At 50.4% G+C, this 23962-nt stretch overlaps 1 protein-coding gene across 2 annotated transcripts; it reads left to right on the top strand.

Annotated features, from left to right (window-relative positions):
- Positions 1-8083: 8083 nt before the first annotated feature.
- Nagpa (N-acetylglucosamine-1-phosphodiester alpha-N-acetylglucosaminidase) lies at positions 8084-17457 on the top strand. 2 transcript variants are annotated; one of them, XM_057775089.1, is made up of 10 exons: positions 8084-8198; positions 8300-8758; positions 10722-10861; positions 12247-12355; positions 12527-12655; positions 13476-13681; positions 13784-13831; positions 14577-14678; positions 14765-14828; positions 17416-17457. In XM_057775089.1, the coding sequence occupies exons 1-10, from the start codon at positions 8113-8115 to the stop codon at positions 17423-17425; spliced, it is 1353 nt and encodes a 450-aa protein (XP_057631072.1). In that variant the 5' UTR covers positions 8084-8112; the 3' UTR covers positions 17426-17457. The 2 variants fall into 2 exon arrangements, with proteins under 2 accessions (XP_057631072.1, XP_057631070.1); XM_057775087.1 differs by lacking the exon at positions 17416-17457 and adding an exon at positions 16307-17044.
- The last annotated feature ends 6505 nt before the right edge of the window (positions 17458-23962 follow it).

A 23962-nucleotide genomic window follows, 5' to 3' on the forward strand; every position in this document is an offset into this window, starting at 1 on the left:
AAGTATCCTGAAGGCATGGCGGCCTGAGGGCATGATGTCCTGGGGGCATGGCGTCCTGAGGGCATGGCGGCCTGGGGGCATGGTGGATGCAGCCACAGCACTGCACACACGCAATGCACACTGCCCAGTGGTCAGCACTGTGGCTTTGTGCACAGGCTCCCGTGTTCTGTGTCATTGGACAAAGTCCCTGACTTCTCTGTGACTCAGTTTCCCCTCCTGTAACATCAGGATGATGACATCACCTATCTCAGTATGACGTTCACAGCATGAAGATGATGCCAAAAACTGCCTGTCGCACAAGGGTCAAACAAGTGTCATGTCGTCTGGGGTTATGAGGTTAGAACGTCACAGACTGAGGGGAGGGTCCCAACGCATCGGCAGGGGCAGCAGGCTTTCTTTTTTCTTTTTTTTTTTTTTTTTTTTTGGTTTTTCGAGACAGGATTTCTCTGTAGCTTTGGTGCCTGTCCCGGAACTAGCTCTTGTAGACCAGGCTGGCCTCGAACTCCCAGAGATCCGCCTGCCTCTGCCTCCCGAGTGCTGGGATTAAAGGCGTGTGCCACCACCGCCCGGCTGGACAGCTGGCTTTCAGGAGCAGCTTCCTGTCTCAGTTCTTCCTCTCTTCTGGCTCAGGAAGGTATCTAAATGTTTTAGCATTTCAGAGAAGATCTTCCAGGACATTCTTAGGATTCAGTACCATCTGTAGGGATGGCGGCACACTGTAAGCACTGCTTGCACCAGGTTCAAGAGCAGAAGACAAGCTCCCAACTCAGTCTTAATCCAGAGGTGCTTTGACCCCACTTCCCTGCTCTGCCATGAGTGGAAAAGCTGCTAATATCCTTAGGTGACAGCTGAGCCACACCAGAGCCTGGGAATTAGCATGTCCCTTGTCTAGTCAGCCAAGCATGGTGGCACACACCTGAAATCCCAGCTCTTGGGAGGTGGAGGAAAGAGGATCAGGAGCCTTAGGTCATCCTTGGTTACACCCTGAGTTCAAGACTAGCCTGTACTACTAGAGACCATGTCTCAAAAAGCCAAAAGGGAACTAGTTATGCAAGCCTGACAACCCAATTTCAATCCTTCCATTAAAAACAAACAAACAAACAACAGATACGGATGGGGCCTGATGGGGCCTGTCTTTAGTCCCAGCACTTGGGAGGCAGAGAGGCAGGCTGATTGCCGAGTTCCAGGCTAGCCTATTAGCTAGATCTTGTCTCAAAAATAAACAGATGTGGGATCTACAAGATGACGTACCAGGTAAAGACACTTGCCTGAATTTGGTCCCGAGGACCATCCTACGGTAGAAGGAGAGAGCCCATTCCCTCAAACTGTCATCTGACCTTCACACCTGTGCCTTGGCGTGCACACGAACCCACACACCCCTACACACAGCTGGGGTGGTGCATATCTGCAATTCCAGCACTCCTGGAGACAGGAGGCAGAGATGGAGACTCTCCTAAAAGCCCACTGGCCAACTAGACTCGACAGCACAAGGAGCAGAAATGAGAAAGGCCACGCATCAACTATAGACAGGGCAGGAGCAGAAATGAAAAAGGCCGTGCATCAACAAGAAAGAAGCTAGAAGGAACTCCTGAAAGGTGCCCTTTAGCCTCCACATGTCCGAGAGTGCACACACAGGCACACGCTAAATAAAAAGTTTAAAGAAGAGGTAAGTCATTAACATTTTTAGTTAAATAAATAACCAAATCGCCTTGTTCCTGTGCTCAGCTGTAAATCGGTGGTGGGGTTGTGGGACGGATCTTTTAAATCTCTTTTCACCTAATCTTTCCCCACTGTCTCCAGGACATTTTACCATAATCCCTCTTAAGTTGTCAGGCCCGGGAATGGTGCCTGAAATTTCTGGCAAGTTTGACATGCTTCTGAGGCTACTGTCTTCTTAGGGAATCAGGAGCCAGAATTTAATCCCTATTGGCCTTGAGGGATTTCCTCTGCATCACTTCATCAACACAAAGTTACCAAGACAGGCTCTCAGGTTTGGGAGAAGTCGGTTGCACATAAATAGATTAGAGGAGAATTACACCCACCTCATCCTTCCTGAATCTGAGCTAGGTCAGTGACTGAGCTGGACAACAATGTGGTCCCAAAGCTTAAGTTACTAAACCAGGGCTGGAAGAAGGTAGGAGAGCCTGTGCTGACAGGTTAGGGTGCCTCTTGGAAGCCACAACTGGTACCGCACTGAGGGCTGGGAATGTAGCAGCTGATAGGGCCTGAGGCCCCGAGTTCTGATGGAGGAAGGTCATTGGTTAATTAATAAAGAAACTGCTTGGCCCTGATAGGTTAGAGCATAGGTGGGTGGAGTAAACAGAACAGAATGCTGGGAGGAAGAGGAAGTGAGGTAAGACGCCTCAGACAGACGCCATAGCTCTGCTCTCTGAGGCAGATGCAATGAAGCAAGCTGCCAGGTCAGACATGCTGAATCTTTCCGGGTAAGACTGATGCTGCACAGATTACTAAAGATGGGCTAGGCAAGATGTGAGAATTAGCCATTAAGAGGCTAGAACTAATGGGCCAAGCAGTGTTTAAAAGAATACAGTTTGTGTGTTGTTATTTTGGGGCATAAGCTAGCCAGGCGGCTGGGAGCTGGGTGGCAGGAACACAGCCCGCAGCTCCTTCAACAGAGTTCGCTCTCCAGCATCATGTTAAGAGCAGGCATGGTGACACATACCTGTGATCCCAGCACTTTGGAAAAGGATCAGGAATTCAAGGGTAGACTAGGTTACAGGAGACAAGAAACACCTAGAGTCTGTCTCACCTGAGTCAGAGTGACTGTCATCCAGGAATTCCAACAAATGTTGGCAAGAAGGTGAGACAAAGGAACCCATATTCTCTGCTGGCTGAGATGTGAGCTAGCACAGCCATGGTGGAAATCAGCATACAGAACCTCCAGAAACTAAATTCCCACATCTCAGTGGGCAAAGGTGCTTTCTGCCAAGCCTGATGACCAGAGTTCTATTCCCAGGACCCATATAGGGCAAGGAGACAACTGACACCTGAAAGATGTCCTCTGACCTTCACATGTATACTGTGTGGTACACATGTGAGCACACATGCACATAAATGCACACACATAAAAAACAAATATAATTTTTAAAAAACTAAAAATAGGCATGTCTTTAATCCAGCCACTTGGAAGGCAGAAGCAGGAGGATCTCTATGGGTTTAAGGCTAGCCTGGGTTACATAGTGATTTACAGGCTAGCCAGGGCTACATAGCTAGTTCCTGTAAAAGAACCAGTATCACAAGACACCCCAAGACCAATTTCTCAGCACAAAGGAGATTTATTTGCTCCAGAAGGACAACGGGCAGGGAATAGGAGACAAAGATAGGAGATAGAGGAGGAGGCAGAAAGGAAAAGGACAAGGGAGAAGGGGAAGAGGTATTTGCCCCAGAGGGACAAGGGACTGCCTCTGGATAGAGTGGAGACAGATTTGGCCTGTAGGCAAACTGAAGTTTATAAAGGAAAAGAGGGAAACCTCGTGTTAGGATGTGCTGGTTGATTTTGACTGGGCACATGAATTAGGTGAGCCAGCAGGGGCTTTTAATTGCGGGACTTCAGTACTTTGAGAGCTAGACCTTGGTAGTCAGCCTCAGGAAGAAGAGGTGACCAACAAGAGAATAGACCCTTGGTGGCTGGCTTTAGGAATGTAATCTAATGGTTTTTAGCAAGGCAGAGGAAATCTGGAAAGGACAAGGCCTGCCACAGTCGTGTTTGCCATCCTCTGGCCTGCTAGAGCCCTTCACCCTGTCTCTGAAAACAAAATACAATAAAGTAAAATTAAATTTAAAAGAAAAAACAAAAAGTAGATCTACCATATAACTCACCATTCCTGGGTACTTACTCAAAGAACTAAGTCAGCACAGCACAGAGATATCTGACTACCCATGTTACCACCGCACTGTTCTCAGCGGCCAAGACAGGAATCGGTCTAGATGCCCGCCAGCAAGTAATGAAGGAAACGTGGTGCCTATATACAGTTCTCTTCGGCCATGAAGGAAGAATTATGCCATTTGTAGAAAAATGGACAGTACAATAGATCACCGCTTAAGAGAAATAAGCCAGACTGAGAAAGACAAACACTGCCTGCTTCTTCCATGGGTGGAATCTAGATTAAATATTATTATCCCCTTCCTGTGCTTTCTCACCAGCTCACACGCTGACCGTCCCCCGGCTTTATCAGAGGGCCCAGACTAAACCACAAGGCCAGGCTGTTCCACAAGAGGAGGAGCTCTGTAGTTCCTGGGCTCACCCATGGCCCGCTGGCCTGCCAAGCTGAGGCAGAATGTGTGTACAAGGTGGAAACTGTGCCTGACAGCGGCAGGCAGGCGCCAGACTTCACTCAACCCCAGAAAGCTAAAGCCAAAACAAAAAAACCTGATGCTTTCCTTACTTAGTGTCGGTCTCACCCCGCCTCCAACACGCCATAAGTCTGCAGCAGCTGAAGTCATGAGCAAAGGAAGACATTCCAAAAATGCTGAGATGGTGCTTGTTGCTAATGTATAGCGTGGTCTTTTTTGTTTTGATTTTGGTTTTTCGGGTTTTTTTTGGGGGGGGGGTGCAGGGTTTCTCTGTGTGAGCTTCTGTGAGTCAGCGCCCATGGTGGGGAAGCCTTTTCAGTTGCTACAGCTATCTTTGAGACACCCATGCTCCTCTGCACAAACCCTCGCCCACGCTTCTGTAAGGAACCCCAGTAAACTCGCTGGCTCCACCAGGCTGGATCTGGAAGGAACTGTTCCTGCAGTGGGTTGTTGGTGGCCTGAGATAAACATATTTATTCTCGTTCCCCCAGGAAAAGTTGTGCACACTACTGAATACACAAGCAACGGCAGAACTCAGACAAGGACATGGACAGAGCTATCGCGTCCCTGGCTCAGCTGTCTGCCCAGCTTAAACAGCACCTTCAAGGGAGAAGCAGGCATTGAAACAGATAATACCAAAGTCGGAACCTGCCATGGCAGTGGCCCACTCCTGGCGGTCGGAGCAAATACTTTTGGAGGAAGGGGAAATGCTGGCAGGCCTGGCTTGGTGGCCGAACTACCTTTGGCAGCCCAAAGTTAAAGAACAGAGAGACATGGTCCCTCCACCTCCAAGCAGACCATTTAAAACCGCATCCCCCAGAAGAGCAGTCTCTCCAAACAGTGCTCACTGGAGTGGCTACTTCAGGCCTCAGAGTCACTTGTGAAGAGCCATTCGCACGCCCTGACTGTATGAGCTTTGAAGAATCAGCATGTCAGCCACCTAGGCTCTCTCTGAAATCTCGGGAGAAGCATCTGAGCACAGACCACAGCCCAGGGACTACTGCAAGCCTCTGAGTGCCTTGGGATGTTGAGCATCTTAGTCATCTCTTGGCTTGGGGCTGCCCCACTCCAGCTTTGCTTCCTCCGTGTGTACTACCTGTCTCTTTTCGGCACAGCAGTCAGACTAGGAGTGCCATGCACCAGCTCAGCTCTCGGAGGCCCTCACGTGGACTAAGTATGCCTACAAAACATCAGACACACAAATAATAACCCATTCTGAGGTCCTGCAAAGAGCATGAATTTTGGGAGGGAGCATGATCCCACACCGGCCCTGAGAAGCATGGCTCAGGGAAGCTAGGGTTCAAGCACACACATTGCTCACTATGGACAGAAAGGGCTAGAACTACTCAAATCCCAGTGGCACCTCTTAGACTTGCAATGCTCCTGAGGTCAGGCACCAGACCTTGCCTTGGTCACTGCCCTGGAGAAGAAGTCCCAAGAAAAGCAACCTCTGAAACAAAGTGTGAAGGCAGCAATACAAAATAAACCGTGCTTCCAAGTGACATCATGGCCTTGGCCAGGAGGGTCCCAGGCACAGGACTTGATTTAACATACTACACTTGACACCAAGAGATCCTTAGTTATTACTATGTGTGTGTGATGTGGGTGGGTATGTAAGCCATGGTGCATATGTGGAGGTCAACTTTCTGGAGTAGATTCTTTCCTTCCTGTCTTACATGGGTTCAGGCATTAACTCAGGTCACACAGCAAGTAATTCTTTCTACCTGCTGAGCCATCTCACCAGTCATTCCGACATCCTAAAGGCCAGCTAAAGGAAAACTGGTTTCAAGAAGAAGAAATCTCTGGTATGGGTGGAGACCTATCGTGTCGAGATAGGTCCAGAGCCAGGCCTGGTGACCTGTGCCTTTAATCTCATCACTTGGGGATTAGGCAGAAGCAAGAGAATCTAGACCAGTAAGTTTCTGCACCCCAATAAGCCTCTCCGATGACACAGCAATCCAAATCAGACCAAATCAAACCGAATTAGAAAAAGCCCAGGTTTAATGAGTAAAAAAAAATCCCAGATGATTTTCCAGGCCCCAAAGAGAAGACGGGGAAGAGAGACCGAATAGGGAGGGGGGGTAAATACCCTATGGGAGTGGTCTTGAATATCTCTGGAGAGGAGCCTTGTTCAGCAGGCTGTCTGAGGTGAGGCAGGGTTTGAGGAGAGATGGGGAAGGGGGAATTGAGGTGGAGCTCCCACCAGAATATTCTAGACTCTTTGGGATTATGGATGCCAGGGGTTGGAGCTTTCACCAGAACACAGACCAGTCTATATAGAATTTCAAGCCAGCCTGCCTACAATAAAGAGACCCTGTCTCAAAACCAAAACCCAAAATAAGCCAAGCTACTCAAAACACAAAAGAGATAATAATCCAGTTAGATGGGTCACTCACCTGGCAACGGCTACCCCTCTGGGAGGCAGGACCACCTTAGAAAGGCCTGTTCACCTATGCAGCACTAAAGAGACACAATGTTACCTCTTTGATGAGACAATGTACTTTTTTTGTTGTTGTTGTTTTTTTGTTTTTTTTTGTTGTTGTTTTTTGTTTTGTTTTTTCGAGACAGGGTTTCTCTGTGGCTTTGGAGCCTGTCCTGGAACTCCCTTTGTAGACCAGGCTGGCCTCGAACTCACAGAGATCCACCTGCCTCTGCCTCCCGAGTGCTGGGATTAAAGGCGTGCGCCACCACCGCCCGGCGACAATGTACTTTTTAAAAACCACATCTGTTAGGAATTTTCCTAACACGAGCTCTCTGCTGATGCAAAAATCCCAATCAAGCCAAACCACAACAAGCCTAATTAAAAAAATATCCAGGTTTAATGGAAGCAGTTTAAATAGACTGCGGAGTGGTCAAGATTTTGGTAGGCTGTTTTGACACTCTTCTGGGGAGGAGTCAAGGCTTGGCAGGCGCAGGGTCGGGGCCTCCAAAGATGGAGGCCAGAGACTGGGACTTGGAACTTACAACATCTAAAAGAAATCTCACCTTTTTTTTTAATTTTTAAAATTCCATATGTATAGGTGTTTTGCTGACATGTCTATCTGAGCACCACATGCATGCCTGGTGCCTGTGGAGGCTTGAAGTGGGTGTTAGATCCTCTGGAACTGGAGTTACAGCCTGTTGTGAGTAACCATGTGGTTGCTGAGAGTCGAATCCCAGTCCTCTGGAAGAGCAGTCAGTACTCTTAACCACTGAGCCATCTCTCTAGCTCCACGAACCAAGATTCTTTCTTACAATGTTGTTGTTGTTTTCTTGTTCCTAAGATAAACTCTCACGTAGTCCTGACTGGTCTCAAACTGGCCAGGTAGCCAAGGATGACTCTGAACTTCTGATTGTCCTGCCTCCCTCTCCAGAATGCTGGGATTACGGCATAAACCACCATTTCCGCTTTGGAACCTAGAGCTTTGAGCACAGTAAGCAAGCACTATACCAACTTACACATTCCCAGGCCCCATTCTTGAGTTTTTGATTCTTTTCTGAGTTTGACAGCATATAAAAATAAAAAGTTGCCGGGTGGTGGTGACTCCAGAGGCAGAGGCAGGAGGATCTCTGTGAGTTCGAGACCAACCTGGTCTAGAGAGCGAGTTTCAGGACAGCCAGAGCTGTCCCCTCTCTTGAAAGAAACCATAAACAAATAAATATTAAAAGTTACCTATCGCCCCTTCCAGCCTTACCCTCCCTCATGAAATCTGGAGGAGTAAAACAGGAAGGTACGTAGGCCTTTGGAATCTGGAAGCACCCACCAGCTAGCCTGGAGTCACGTGGGGCGGTCCCACGTGACCGGAGCCCCGATCCAATATGGCGGCGCCCAGGAGGCGCGGGCTGCTCTTCCTGTTCTCGCTGCTCTGCTTGCTCGGAGTGGCGTGGTGCAGCCTGGGCTCGGGGTGAGTGCAGCTGCCGGGGCCGCCCTGCTGGGGTCCCCCTATTCTGCGTGCTCTCGGGCACAGCCCCCCCCCCGAGCTCACGATCGCCCCGTCCCCCGCAGGGTTTCCCGCGACGATGACCTGCTGCTGCCATACCCACTCAAGCGCACACGTCCCTCGCGGGACTGCGCCCGGGTGCGCGCCGGCAGCCGCGAGCACGAGAGCTGGCCTCCGCCGCCCGCGACCCCTGGCGCGAGCCACCGCGCGGCCGTGCGCACTTTTGTGTCGCACTTCGGGGGCCGCGCGGTGGCCGGCCACCTGACACGGGTCGCCGCGCCTCTGAGCACTTTCTCGGTGCTGGAGCCCGGGGGACCCGGAGGCTGCGCCCAGAAGCGCCGCTCCACCGTGGAGGACACAGCCGTCCCGGCCGGTTGCCTCGTCGCCCAGAACGGTGGCTTCTTCCGCATGGGCACCGGCGAGTGCTTGGGGAACGTGGTGAGCGACGGGCAGCTGGTGAGCAGTTCCGGGGGGCTGCAGAACGCGCAGTTCGGGATCCGCCGCGACGGGACTTTGGTCACCGGGTGAGGAGGTGGGGAGCCCCGGGGATGTCGCGGGCAGAGGGTCTCCGATGTGCATTAGAGCCATCCCTCCGTGCCCAGATTACCTAACCAAGCTTCCATTATTCACCTTAAGAGTGGGGACGCCGACAGCTTCTTTGAAGTTTTACTCGTGTGTCACTGAATGCTTGCTCTTCTGATCAGGCCGTGTATTGGACTCTGGGTAGGCGACCATGAGCCTGAACTTACAGTTTGTGCCTTAGTGAACTTTCCCTAGGAATAGAGAAAACAAACATTTCATGTTCAGCGAAGCCATGGAACCAATTGGAAATAATATATAGTTTATGGAGAAGTCCCAGACAGCTAACTAGCTGGAGACCTTTTGCTATCGCGGATAGAAATCCTGGGTAGGTAAGGTGCTTGTCGAGTGACCTCTTTGTCGAGTGACCTCTTTGCCAGTTTGTGTACCACTGAAATTTGACAGCAACCAGAAGTGGCAGCAGGCAGGCAGGAGTAGAAGATTGCACCATTTAGTGTCCAAGCTCTCTTATGAGATGAACAATTTTTGCCAAGGCTGGAAAGTGGGCTTTCCCCGGTTCTTAGCAGCCCCTGGTTGCAGTTTCTGGGCCTGCTCAGGCCTCTCGATCTTCATCCTTCAATAGCAGCCAGGGCCACAACTGTTGGTCTTCAGTTGTCACAGACCCTAAAAGTTCTTCCAGTGACCAGCGCCTATAGTTTCTCTTCCCTGACTCAGTCCTTCAACCTCAGTGTTTGATCCTCTCCACACGTCCACTGTCTCTCTTGTTCACCTCTTGGACTCGCCTTTCAGACTGTTCAGCTAGATTATTGCCATGGCCACGGTCTCTTACCCCTACTGCTCTTTCTATAATGGTCCACTCACCTCCTTTTTTTTTTTGAATGTGTGCATCTGTGTGGGCCAATGTGTGGAGGCCAGCGTTTGATTTCAAGTGGCTTCTCTTGTTCTCTTGTCTTATTTGTCTGAATCTGGAGCTCACTGATTCAGTTAACCTGGCTGGCCAGCAAACCCCAGCTGGCCTCCTGTTTCCCCAGTCCATCCCCAGCCCTAGGATTACAGATGCTCCTGCCTCACCCCACTTTAAACTCGAGTCCTCGTGCTTGGGTGAAAAGGTTTTTACCCATTGAGCTATCTTTCCAGTCCATCCTCCTACTTGTTAGCTGCCAAGCAGTTGCCTCTTCTGTCCATTTGTAGCACAGTGCTACTTCTTCCTTTTTTGTTTGGTTTTTCAAGACAGGGTTTCTCTGTGTAACAATCCTGTTTTGGAACTAGCTCTTGTAGACCAGGCTGGCCTCAAACTCAGAGATCTGCCTGCCTCTGCCTCCCAAGTACTGGGATTAAAGGCTCCCACCACCACCGTCCGGTAGTGCTACCTCTTTGTATTATCAGGTCAGTACATGTTACTAAAGATGACAAGAGAAGAAGATTCTTTCTTTGTGTCTAATGTAGACACACAGGGAGGCAGCACAAGAGAGCATCTTCAGCTCACTCCCCAACTCAACTGAACACCTGTTGTGCATTCAGAGAAGAGTATCTGCACCAGTCACAGCACACCTAGCATGCAAATAAAGGCTTGCATTTGCACCAATCACAGCCTTGCCTCTTTGGCACCCATTAGGCTACCAAGGGGTACTCTCTCCCTTTGAATGGTTACAGGATCACCCAGCGAAAAGTTTGGCACAAACTGTTTCAAACAGCCCTGACTGAGGCCTTCAGAAACCCGAGCAATTGGTGCGGTCTTTGCGTGACTGCCTTGAAATCTCTATGGAGTGTTCTAGACCATTGGTGCTGATATAAGGCTTGTCTGACTGATTGGCTGTTTGACTTTTGCTTAAGCAGCCAGGACAGCAGAGTCTAACAGCTGCTAATTAGTGAATGAGTTAAGAAAATTACAGAAAAACCTGGAGTTGCTCCTGACCGTGAGTGAGCCTCCTGCCTTCCTGCTTCCAGGTACCTATCTGAGGAGGAGGTCCTGGACACCGTGAATCCATTCGTGCAGCTGCTGAGTGGAGTTGTGTGGCTCGTCCGCAACGGAAGCATCTACATCAACGAGAGCCAAGCCATCGAGTGTGATGAGACGCAGGAGACAGGTCAGGAAGGGAGACAGCTGTAGTGCTTTCTTTCTTATTGTTGTTATGTTTTGATTTATTTGCTTTGTGTGTGCAGAGGAGGGGGGCACATGCCATAGTGGGGGGGGGAAGGTCAGAGGACAACTCGTTCTCGCCTTCCATCTGTGAGTCCTGAGTGTTGAACTTAGGCTGTCAAGAGTGACGAGGGGCACCTTTACCCTCTGAGCCACCTTCCTGGTCCCCGCAGCAGCTGTCTTGAGACCCGGGAACAGTGTGAGTTGGTTACTCTTCAGTGTTCCCAAACATTTACTGAGCAGCTGTGCAGTGTTTAGCGCTATGGCGGGAGTCGTGGGACTTCAGTCTTCCTTCGGAGGGAAATATTTGGCAATAAGCTGGAAAGAGTTGGTAAGTGCCGAAAAAGACAGAAGGAGGAAGGGGATGGGTGGGGAACAGATGCACAGGTGCGAGAAAAGTGCTGCAGATCTGTGGGATAGTGGCCTCCGCACAGCCGTGCAGCTTGTTATAAAGGCAGAACCATGAGACCACAGCCTTAGAGCTCCCACTCAGGAACCACTGGTTAAGTCCCGACAGCCCAAGTGTGCAGGGTCTTCCTTGGTGACTCCGATAGATGCTCAAGTTTAAGAGCCACTTGGGTGTGGGCTGGTGAGTTGGCTTGGGCAGTAAAGTGTTTGCCTTGAAAGCATGAGAGCCTGAGTTCAGGTCCCAGAAAACACATAAAAAGTCAAGTGTCGGGGTGCACGCTTGCAGTCCCCAGGACAGTGAGCTAGGAGGTGGAGATGGATGGGTCTCTGAATACCAGATAACCTAACCTACATGGTGAGACCCTGTCTCAAACAGAAAGTGGAAGGCATCCGAGGAGCAACACCCGAGGTTGTCCTCTGACCCCCATAGGCGTGTGCACATGCGTGCACACATCCAGAGTGCAGAGTGCTGGGGTGAGAGAGGATGCTTTGGTCCTGAGAGTCTCTGGCTGTTTCAGGGTGGGGGGGATGACTGAGGAGGCTGTCTCGGATCAAAAGAACAAGCTGTCAGAAGAACTCAGGGCAGAGGCATACAGTTCCCAGTCAGAGTGCAGAGTGCAAGGCCCTAAGGCAGACAGTAGCTGCTCGGTGAGGGGGAACCACAGAAACAGGGCCAGGGCTTCATGCAAGTCCTGTTGGTTTTGTTCTACCAACACGGAGGTTTCTACTGGAGAATGAGGTCACTCCAAGAGTCTTCTGTCTATGTCATGGAGGCTCACGGAAGGTGGAGCTGGGGTGTGCCTCAGTGATCCAGTACTTGCCTTGCATACATAAGGTGTTAGGTTCCGTCAAAAGAGAGAAAGTTGAAGAGCACAGAGGGTCCCCAGGAGGTCTGGGTAACCAGCCAGGCCCCTTCTCCTTCAGGTTCTTTTAGCAAATTTGTGAATGTGATATCGGCCAGGACAGCTGTGGGTCATGACCGTAACGGGCAGCTCGTACTCTTCCATGCAGATGGACAGACGGAGCAGCGTGGGTGAGTCCCAGGAATCCTCAGGGATGTCTGTGCTCAGTTGATCCCACCTTCCTATAGTTTCTGGGCAGTGGGTGGGACAAGGCAGCTTGAGCCATTCTAGAAGTTTCACCTGCCCCAATAGGAGTGATAGTATTTACCTGCTGACCTCAGCTACACACCCCCTCTGCACAGCATCAACCTATGGGAGATGGCGGAGTTCCTACTGAAACAAGATGTGGTCAATGCCATCAACCTGGATGGAGGTGGTTCTGCCACCTTTGTGCTCAACGGGAGCCTGGCCAGTTACCCCTCAGATCACTGGTAAGAGCACCTCCGCCACCTTGGTGAGAGTGGAAGCCCCGGCCCACCTTCACCTGTCTCAGTCAGTCAATATTGAGACCCTGCTCTATGCCAGGCGATAGGGTTTCTCTGTGTAACAGTCCTGGCTGCCCTGGCGCTCACTCCGTAAAGCAGGCTGACCTCGAACTCACAGAGATCCACCTGCCTCTGTCTCCCGAGTACTGGAATTAAAGGAGTGTGCCACCACCGCCTGGCTGTGAGCCAAGATCTCTTTCCTCAGTGTGCTGCCGAAACCTGGGACAGTGGTCAGGATAGTGAAGTAGGAGCCGAGGCCATGGCTGGCCAGCACTGAGTGAGCCCTCCCCCAGAAGGCACAGTGTATGCAAGGTGGAGAGCCTGTAAATGGCCCGACAAGAGGCTGGAGCTGCTGCTCAGCAGGAAAAAGATTTGCCTTGCAAGCAGAGGACCTGAGTTCAAGCTCCAGAACCCACATTTAAAAGCCAGATGTGAGCGGCACATGCTTGCAGTCCCGGTGTTTGGAGGAGGAGACAGGTGACCCTGGTACTCAGGCCGGCCATCCTAGCCTGCTTAGCAAGGTCCAGGCCAGAGAGATACCAACAAAATGAATAAAATAAGTGCTGGGTACCTAAGGTTGTCCTGACTCTGTTTGCACACGCACATGTGCATCCCCTAGTGTGTGTGTGAACGTACGTACACATGCAGGAGCACAAGTGTCAGGATGGAGATGGATGCAAGCTGGAGCAGCCTTCACAGGCTGCAGCAGAGACTTAAGAGGCCAGCACCAAGGCCAAGACCTCTCCTCACAATGACTCCCCCACAGTCAGGACAACATGTGGCGCTGTCCCCGCCGTGTGTCCACCGTGGTATGTGTGCATGAACCCCACTGCCAGCCACCCAACTGCAGTGGCCACGGGACCTGTGTGGATGGCCGCTGTGAATGCACCAGCCGCTTCTGGCGGGGTGCCGCCTGCAACGAGCTAGACTGTGGCCCCTCCAACTGCAGCCAGCATGGGCTGTGCACAGAGAGTGAGTGGGGAGCCCACGAGGAGGGTGGCGCTCTGGTGGGACCCTAGTTCTCTCACGCCAGGCCTGCCTCTGCCCTCACCTGGCCTCCATGGTCTTTTGCAGCTGGCTGCCGCTGTGATGCCGGATGGATGGGATCCAACTGCAGTGAGGGTGAGTGCTACCAGTGGCTTGCAAAAGCTCCTGGAGAGGGTGGCCTTGCGACACGCAGCTGTCACAATGCCTTCCCTTCTGGCTTGGAAGTCGCCTTCAGACCCCCTTCTCACTTCACATGCAAATCTCTTTACGTCCTCCCTGAATTTGCTGAAAAATTCCCACCAAGTAGGAGGCTGTATTTCAGCACTGTCCACTCAATTCCAAGGACCAACAAGCAAAAAACAAGGTGTGGGCAGGCCACAGCCCTGAAGAAGTTCCACCAAAGTCCCTCACACCTTGAAGTCAGCCCCTGGTATTCCTAGGCCTGGATGGTGTCACTCCAGGGTCAGCCTCAGCACACTTCCATTCCCTGTCTCTTCCTTCTTTTATGGTCATCAGCTCTAGAGCCCCCCTTAAAGTCAGGTGATATGCTTGTTTTTTATTTGAAATGGGGTCCTAATGCAGCCCAGGCTGTCCTCTGACTCTCTATGTAGCCAAGGATGGCCCTGAACAGATGCTTCCTGCTTCCACCTCCCACCATACCCAGCTTATAGGGTACTGGGAATCAAACCCAGGGTCCCATGCATATCAGGCAAGCACTCTAGAAACTGAACCACAACCTTGACCTTTGAGAGCTGACCTCAGGGGTGAGGGGACATCTCTTTCAGCATGGCCCTGCACACATCCAGGAGCCAGGCTGTCCAATAACAGTAGACTCTGCTCTCTAAGGTGAAACCTGTCTGCCACTATTTCCTCTCCACAGAGTGTCCTCTGGGCTGGTATGGGCCAGGTTGCCAGAGTCCCTGCCAGTGTGATCACCAGTGTCCCTGCGACCCCCAGACTGGCAACTGCAGCGTCTCGCAAGGTACAGGGCCTCCTGGAGTCCTTGGGGCAGGTCTGGGGTAGGCAAACCTTCCCCAAACCCTGCATCTTCTGTCTGGTGTCTTACAGCAAAGCAGTGTCTCCAATCAACGGAGGCCACACCAAGGGCAGGAGAGCTGGCCTTTTTCACCAGGTAGGTGTTTCAGCAGAGGCGAGCCCCCACACCCCATCCATGAAGCTTGGCATCTGTCCAGGCACCAGCTAAGCCTGGAGGTTGTAGATCATCATCTACTTTGTGAGATCGAGGGTAGACATGGATGAAACTGGCATCCGTGAGTGCAAGGGAGAAGGACCCAGACCAGACTATGGGCTTGATCTCCCTGGACATACAGACTCAACTCAGTCTGAAGCCAGGCTGTAGAGATAGGATTCACCTCACTTTTGAATTAGTCCATGTGTTCAGGCTTTGTGTAGCTGTTGCTTCCTTTTGCTGCTTCCTGGATCTCCAGCTCCATCCCCAGAGGGCTCATGGGAAGGATTGTGAGGCTCAATTGGCAGATTGTTTGACTAGCATGCTGGAAGCTCTGGGTCTAATCCCCAACCCTTATAGGCCAGGTGTGCTGGCACATGCCTTTAATTCCAGCACTTGGGAGGTGGAAGCAGGAGAATCAGAAATTTAAGGTCATCAGGAGTCTAAGGCCAATCTGGGATGCATAAGACCATAAATAAATAAACAGATTCATGAGCTGGGCCTTCAGACATAAGCCTGTCATCCCAGCTACTCCAGGAGGCTGCAGTGGGAAGACAGTAAATTCAAGGCCAGCTTGAACTGCAAATCAAGTTCAAGACCAACCCTGGCGACTTAATGAGACATAAAAATGGGGGCTAAGGTAGTAGCTCAATGATAGAGCATTTGCCTAGCATACACAAGGCTCTAGGTTCAACTTCCAGTACAGTACTTCAAAAAATACATTAGTGACATCTGAACACAGCAAAGATCACATTAGAAGTGTGTGAATGTGTGTGTGTGCACACACGCACACATGTGCACACATTCTTTGTAGCTGTCTGCCTTGTTTTTCATTGGCCTGAAACTCAAAGGTTAGGTTAGACTAGCTGGCCCAGGAGCTCCACCTCCCAAGCAGTGCAGTGGCAGTGTGTACCATTGATCCTGGCTTTTATTTTATTTATTTAATTTTTTTTGTTAAAAATACATTTATTTATTTATTTATTTATTTATTTATTTATTATGTATACAATATTCTGTCTGTGTGTATGCCTGCAGGCCAGAAGAGGGCACCAGACCCCATTACAGATAGTTGTGAGCCACCATGTGGTTGCTGGGAATTGAACTCAGAACCTTTGGAAGAGCAGGCAATGCTCTTAACCTCTGAGCCATCTCTCCAGCCCCTGATCCTGGCTTTTAAAAGTATACCTTCTAGTGATCAAACTTGGCTCTTTATGTCTATAAGATAATCACGAGCTATTTCCCCAACTTCTGAAATGTTTTTAACATCTTAAAACATCAGAGAATGTCTCTCTTATTCCCTGCATGTGTCTGCAGTATGCCCCGGTTCCCACCCAAGCCCCTGGGCCAACATTCCCCGAGTGGTTTCTGACTGCCCCGAGAATGCTCCTCAGCCACTCTCTCAAAAGTCCCTTCTGTCCTAGGACCACGTGGCTGGTACTTACCCTCATCCTTGTTGTCCTGCTGCTGATCAGCACTGTGGTCAATGTGAACTTGATCCTGGGCTCCAAGGCAGAGCGGAACCGACACCTCCACGGGGACTATGTGTACCACCCGCTGCAGGAGATGAATGGGGAGCTGCCGGCTGCAGAGAAGGAACAGATAGAAGACACCTGCAACCCCTTCAAGGACTGACAGAGACCTGGGCTGCCAATGGCATGCCCCAGATAACGCCGTCCCTGCTCCTCAGTTTTATGGGGAAGGATGTGAGGCCACTGGCATGGATGCTGCACGCTCCACTCCTTGCCTGGCCATGTCCCCACGCTGTGGCCCATGCCACGCCAGCAATACGGAGCTCTGGAGAGCCTGCACCTGCTTCCCCGCCTGCCTGTGTCTGCTGCCCAGAGACCTGTCTCCCACAGAGGTCTCACCACTGCCAAAGACTCCCAGGAGGCAACTAGCAAATGAAATTCTGTAGCCTAATCATAAGAGTGGCCAACTCTCCTGGGCCACGTGCAGGGGGAGAATAGAGAGACTTACCCCCGGCTCAGCCACGGTGTACCGCCTTTTATGTAGCCTCATTGCTGGACTGCCAACTAGAATTCTGCATCCTGTCACAGGAAGCTCCTCATAAGACGATGGGGAGGAAGGAAGTCACCATGTTTACAGACTTTCTATTTTTGTTCTGCTCCCTAAAGGAATTTTCTAATACTTGAATAAATTGGGATACTAAAACGAGCCACCAGGTCTGAGTCCTCATGGGGGTCTGAGCCACTCCCAGTGCCTTCTGTTAGCCAGTGCTACACAAATGTGGCCAAGCATAAGGCCACCCGGGACCTCGCTGAGCCCTGGTTCGGTATTCCTGCAAGCTCTAATCAGTGTTGTTGCTGCAGGCGAGGTTACACTTTGAAAGCAAGGATTTGATTGGCCCTAAGCGTTTTTCCAAAGATGGTTATCCTATTTTCTATTGTTGTGATGAAACATGACCCAGGCAACTGTTAAAGCGTTTAATCTGACTTGTGATTTCAGAGTGGCAGAGTCCATGATGGTGGATTTTATTTTATTTTGTCCCACTTGCTCTTTTTCATTCTAGACCTGCATAAGAGTGATTGATTACTATAACTAAACAGCAGAGTCAATAGTAGGCCATCTTGAAATCTCCAACAAGCCAGGCAGCCTCAGGTAAATTCTTTGGACAAGAGGAAATGTCATATCCTTTGCCAAAATATTGCATTGTGTTCTCTGCCAGTTTCTTTTTTAAACATTCATTTTTTTATATTCATTTTACATTCCAACCAAGGTTCTCCCCCTTTCCCCCTCCACATCATCTCCTCCCTAGCTCACCCCCATCCATTCCTCCCAACAGGTAAAGGCTCCCATGGGGAGTCGATAGTTTGGTACATTAATTTGGAGCAGGACCAAGCCCCTCCTCTCTGCATTAAGTCTGAGTATGGCACCCCCATAGAGAGTGTCTCCCCAGTTTCTAATGTCACTCTTTTCTGAAGCCTCTCGTGCTAGGCCTTCATAGCCACGTTGCTTTTAGTATTGCTGTCCTCCAAACTCCAACTAGGATCGCCCATTAAGTCTTGTTTATAGCATTTAACTATTTTCCTAGTCCAAAGTTCAGAGTCTTCCTCCTTCCTCCAAAAAACATCATGCATGGTCAGACCTATCACAGACAAAGCTCCTGGTACCCACTTTTGTCTTAGTTACCTTTCTATTGCTGCAATGAAACACACGACTCAGGCAATATAGAAAGAGAAAGTGTTGCCAGGCGGTGGTGGCGCACGCCTTTGATCCCAGCACTGGGGAGGCAGAGGCAAGTGGATCTCTGTGAGTTCAAGGCCAGCCTGGTCTACAAGAGTTCCAGGACAGGCTCTAAAACTACAGACAAATCCTGTCTCAAAGAACAAAAAAAAAAGGGGGGGGTGTTTAATTTGGCTTATGGTTTTAGAGGGCCAGAGTCCATGCTGTAGGAAGGAAGAAACAGTTGAGAGATAGCATCTTGATCTGCAACCACCAGACCACCAAGCAGAGAGGGAAAGAGGGAGCCAGGAGAGAAACAGTGGAATCCCATGAGGTTTGCTTTGTAACTTCAAAGATCATCTCAGTGGTATACATCCTCCAAAGTCACACCTCCTAAACCTTCCCAAGCAGCTCCATCAACTGGAAACCAAGTATTAAAATATATGAGACAAGTGGCTATTAGACATAAAGCAAAGGAGAACAAACCTACAATCTATAACCCCAGAGAAGCCAGGTAACAAGGAAGACCCTAAGAGAGACATACATGGATCCCACCGGGAAGGGGAAAAAGACAAGATCTCCTCAGTAAATTGGAAGCATGAGGGAAAGAGAGGAGGGTGAAAGGGGAGGGGGGAGGGGATAAGGAAAGGGGGGGAACATGAGAGAATGGGGTGGTTGAGTTGGAGGAAGGATAGAGAGGGAGAACAAGGAAAGAGATATCTTGATAGAGGGAGCCATTATGGGGTCAGTGAGAAGCCTGGCACTGGGGAAATTCCCAGGAATCCACAAGGATGACCCCAGCTAAGAATCTAAGCAATAGTGGAGAGGGTACCTGAACTGGCCTTCCCCTGTAATCAGGTTGATGACTATCTTATATACCTAAATATATGAGCCAATGGGAGTCATTTCTCACTAGTGGTAGTAGTCTGGTTTGGTTTGGTTTTGTCAAGACAGGATCTCCTGAAGCCTAGGCCAGCCTCTTACTTGCCACATAGCTGAGAATGACCTTGAACTCCAGATCCTTCCACCTCTTCCTCCTCCTGAGTTCCCGAGTGCAGGCCCGAACCACCACAGCCAGTATGTGGAATGCTGAGGATGGAGCCCAGAGTTTCCTGCTTGCTAGGCAAGCACTGTCAACCGAGCCACACCCTCATCCATACAATTTACTTCGGTTGTCCGTGTTTAAAGTCAGCACTCCAAATTCTTGGTTTCTATTTATTTATTTATTTATTTATTTATTTATTTATTTATTGGTTTTTTGAGACAGGGTTTCTCTGTGGTTTTGGAGCCTGTCCTGGAACTAGCTCTTGTAGACCAGACTGGTCTCGAACTCACAGAGATCCGCCTTCCTCTGCCTCCCAAGTGCTGGGATTAAAGACGTATGCCACCACCACCCGGCTTGGTTTCTCTTTAGAAGAGATCACACAGACACCCCTGCTGTCACTCAGGGTAGTGACTTGCTGTGACCAAGTAGTGACATTCTTCCCTTGCCCTTGGTCTGGATGCCTTCCCCTCAAACTCACAGAGATCTGCCTGCCTCTGCCTCCCGAGTGCTGGGATTAAAGGCGTGCGCCACCACCGCCCCGCTGTTTGTTTGTTTTTGAGACAGTGTCCTGATATATAACCTAGGCTGTCTTCAAACTCACGATCCTCTTCCTCAGCTTCCCAAGAGCTAGGATTACAGTTGTGTAGCACCAGGCCTGGCCCAGCTCCGTTTCTTCTCATGACAGTCCTGTGTAGCTGGCCCACCCCTGCAGGATCTAGGCAAGTGGTTTACGTAGGAGGTGGCCCCAGAAAGTGCTGGTATCCTGTATCAAGAGGACATTGGCACTGCCCAAGGCCACTTTCTATATTTAAAAGCCTGATATAGAAATTAAACCCATGTGTGTGTGTCCATGGCTCATTAGATTCTCAAAGGAATTCGTATCTTGGGAAAATCTGGAATTCAGGAAAGAGCTCAAGGGTTTCACATGATGTTTCCTGGGCAACATCTTGGTAGGTCCTGCAGGATCTGGAACAGGCGAGGAGTAATCAGCTTGGCTACCTCTGTCTCCCTGTCAACCCCCTTACCTCCTAGCAGCTGTGGCTCCTGCCACCAAGGCCCTGCCCAAACTCCCACGGCGGCTGCTTCTGCCAAGACGGTGCCCTGATGTCCCAGAGGTAGGCTCCCCAGGAGTAGCTCTGGGCCGCAGGGAGACTGGGGCAGGTTTTGCTCTCTCTTACCCAGACTCCCAGAGGAGGCCTCAGGGGAGGGCTGAGGGCTGAGGCAGACGTCAGCAGGGCCAGCAGCTCAGCCGTGAGCCCAACCTGTGCCCTCTTGGGGGTTGTCTTCCTCTGGTGCACCTGTCTCTGTGGCTGCAGAGAAATCCACGGGAGAATGAATGAGTGAGCAGGTAAATGAGCGATGAATGAGTGACTGGTAGCAGGTGAGCACCGTCCTCCATGTTGGGATGCTGGGTAGCAGGTGAGCACCGTACTCCTTCCCGGGATGCTGGGTAGCAGGTGAGCACCGTACTCCTTCCCGGGATGCTGGGTAGCAGGTGAGCACTGTCCTCCTTGCTGGGATGCTGTCGCTGAGTTCTAAGACATCACACAGAGGAACGTCCCAGCCCCATGATGTTCCTTCCACACAGTAACCAGCACCCAGCTCTTAGCTGTGAGTAGGGAAGGCCAAGCCTTGGGCGGGGCCTTGCACTTTTGATCAGCTGTGGCTAGACCCTCAGAAAAATCAGCTGAGAAATGGTCTGAGTCTGGGGTTTTGTTTTTTGAAACAGGGTCTCTCACCTTGCAGCCCAAGCTGGCCTGGAACTCGCTACACAGACCAGGCTCGCCTCAAATGTGTGGAAATGCTCCTGCCTCCACTTCCCCACTGGGGATTACAGGTGTCCCCCGCCACATGTGGCTACAGCTAAGAAATTCTGGAATTGACCCAGGACAGGCACCAGGGGTCTAAGAAACTGACAGCAGATGATATTCAAACATAAAATGTTTAATGCATTTGTCAAATCCTAGGATCAAGCAAATACCCTGTTTCTCACTGAACAGGAAGATGTGGTTGTTGCTGACTGGTTAGCTTTTCAGAGTTAAGAGAAACATCCAGGGATTCCAGGATAGAAACACAGCCACCTCTTCAATTCCCCTGATCCCAACAGGTCTCTCCCTGAGTGTGCCAGGACTGGACTCACCAAGTGCGTTCTGTGTGTGGAGGCCTTGCCGGTCACGTCCTCTGTCCCGCTGTGACTTGGTGAGGTAGGCACTGCCATCCCCATCTTACAGATGGGGTAACTGAGGCACAGAGAAAGTCACCTGCACAGGATTTCACAGCGAGTGAAAGAAAGTCTGGGGTTTCAAGAAGTCATATTGGTGTAGATCGCTCTGATCTGGCCACAGGGGGATAATGAACAAAGTGGAGGAAGAAACCCACACCATGTGGTTGTCTATCCTGGGATAAGGGAAAGGGCACAAGCTTGGCAGGCCCTCCTGGGGGACATTTTGTGCATGTGTGTGATGCGTGTGTGCATGTGAAAGCCGAAGATTGACATTAGGTGCCTTCTACACATGTGTATGATGTATATGTGTGCATATGTAGAGGCTGAAGATGACATCTTTTGTGCATGTGTGATACATGTGTGTGCACATGTGGAGACCAAAGACTGATATCAGGCGTCTTCAACATTTGTGCTCCACCTTACTCTTTGAGACAGGGTCTCTCCTTGAGCCTGGAGCTCACGAATCCCGCTACTGAGTGCCAGGCATCCTCCTGTTTCCACTCAGCACTGGGACTGCAGTGTGCACCGCCGCATCTGGCTTTCCACGACTGCTCAGGTCTTCATACTAGCGCAGCAGCCCTTTGGCCAGCTGAGTCATCTCCCAAGCACCCTCGGGCTATTTTTATTGCTGGCTTTCCCGAGTGCCAGTGTAGAAGGACACAGTGGATGCCACCACAGCCATCTGCAGGTGCTATGACCCAGCTTTCCTCCAGAAGGACTTCTTATTCCCCAGTCCCTGCTAGTCTGTGTATGTGTATGACATGAGCAGCGTCAGTCAGAATCTTTTAGGAGTTTGTAGTTAGGGACCCGTCTTTCTCTTAGACACTGGAAACCCTGGGGGTACAGGCTTGGAGCTGCCTGTCAGCAGAGAGAGAGGACAGGAGGCCAACGGGCAAAGAGACGAGGAGTCAAGAGGCCTAGGTGCAGCTGAGAGCTCTGCTGAATCTAGCCATACCTGTGGTCAGACCCCTTTCCACCACCCCAAATAAAGGACAAGGGATTCTTCTTGTTTGACGGCTTTGTTGGGGGACAGGAGAGGCACAGCCTTTCAAGACTCTGTCGTGCTCTGTTCTTCACTGTCTGGAGGGGAAATGTGCAAAGGCTGCCAGACAGCTTCTCCCCAAAGCACATCTAGGGGAACACTTTGGTTTGAGAGTCAGGTAGAGCTCATTTAAAGATCACTGAGCGGGGCTGGGATTGAGGTGCGGCGGTAGAGCACTGGCCCAGCATGTATGAAGCTCTGAGTTCAGCTCCCAGACCTTCAAACAATCGATGTAGAGGCACACACAGGTAATCCCAAAACTTTAGAGGCAGAAGCAGAAGGACCAGGAGTTCAAGCTCATCCTTAGCCTATGTAGAGTTCAAGGCCAGGACACAAGAAACCAAGTCAAAACAAAAACAAAACAGTCACCACAGCAATGGGCCTTACAGCTCAGCGGCAGAGTGATTTCCTGGCATGAACAAGGCCTGGGTTTGAGCCTCACTGCAATGACAGCAAATAATTAACAACAATAATAATCAAAACAATAGAGATCACTGAAAAGATCACCAATTGCTCTTGGTGAGTTGGAGACAACTGGCTTTCAGTGTCTCTCTGGAAGATGGACACACACACATACACACACACACACACACAATGCTGCAGTCCCGTGTCTCACTGCTATTCCTGAAGAGGAGAACAAGGAAGAATTCTGGCCAGGTTTTCCATCAGTGGAAGGTTCTTCCTTCAATGGTCCCTCTCCTACTGCTCTGGATTTGGGGCAGGTGCAGGCATGCAGTCTATACTTGCTCACCTCACCCCACAGCCGGAAACCACCCCTTAGCCCCGGAAGCTGTAGAAGTGACCCCAAAATGTAAGAAAGGCTGGCTGACAAGCAATGAGGAACTTCTGGGCTAGACTGGCCTGAGACTGTGCACAGAGCTTCCGTTGGGTGGAACCCAGGGCAGTGGTGTAGGTCAGCACTGGTTGGTAGGGATGGAAACGGATGTGGGTTAAGGAAAACCAGAAATCCTGACTTCTGTTTTTGCTGTGCTTCAAGTTTTAAGCCACACTGTAGGCAAAATACAAAAATGCCAAAGAAAGGCAGCAACTAAGAGGAGGTCACCAAGCAGTGACCTCAACCTCTGTGGATCCAGGAAATGAAAAGAACAAGTCCTTGGTCTCCAAGAAGACCCACTAGTCTCCCATGGAAGATCTGGGAAAGTAGTATCAATCTTGGGAGTTCCGGAGTCAGAGCAACTCCAGGACAGAGACAACCACCTCCACCCTCAGGGGATTCCCAGCACCATGCTGAGACCAGACCCAACCTGAACTAAGTCCTCCTGTGCTGCTGACCAGGAGAGTCCTGACATTTGGAGAAAGGGTTTTAGAGTTTGTTTTTGTGTTTTTGTTTTGTCGTGTTTGTTTTTGTTTGTTTGGTTTATTTTTTGTTTTTTTGGGGGGGGTGTTTTTTTTTTTGGTGTTTTTTTTTTTTTTTTTTTTTTTTTTTTGGTTTTTTCGAGACAGGGTTTCTCTGTAGCTTTTTTGGTGCCTGTCCTGGAACTAGCTCTTGTAGACCAGGCTGGCCTCGAACTCCCAGAGATCCGCCTGCCTCTGCCTCCCGAGTGCTGGGGTTTGGTTTTTTT

This window comes from Chionomys nivalis, chromosome 7, assembly GCF_950005125.1.
Source record: "Chionomys nivalis chromosome 7, mChiNiv1.1, whole genome shotgun sequence".
Lineage (NCBI taxonomy): Eukaryota > Metazoa > Chordata > Mammalia > Rodentia > Cricetidae > Chionomys > Chionomys nivalis.

Bases quoted from the DNA above. Each gene is read 5' to 3' on its own strand.
- Nagpa (XM_057775087.1), top strand. From the start codon at position 8,113: ATGGCGGCGCCCAGGAGGCGCGGGCTGCTCTTCCTGTTCTCGCTGCTC. The intron at 10,862-12,246 runs GTCAGGAAGGGA...CTTCTCCTTCAG, and splicing joins TGATGAGACGCAGGAGACAG to GTTCTTTTAGCAAATTTGTG. The intron at 14,829-16,306 runs GTAGGTGTTTCA...CTTCTGTCCTAG, and splicing joins GAGCTGGCCTTTTTCACCAG to GACCACGTGGCTGGTACTTA.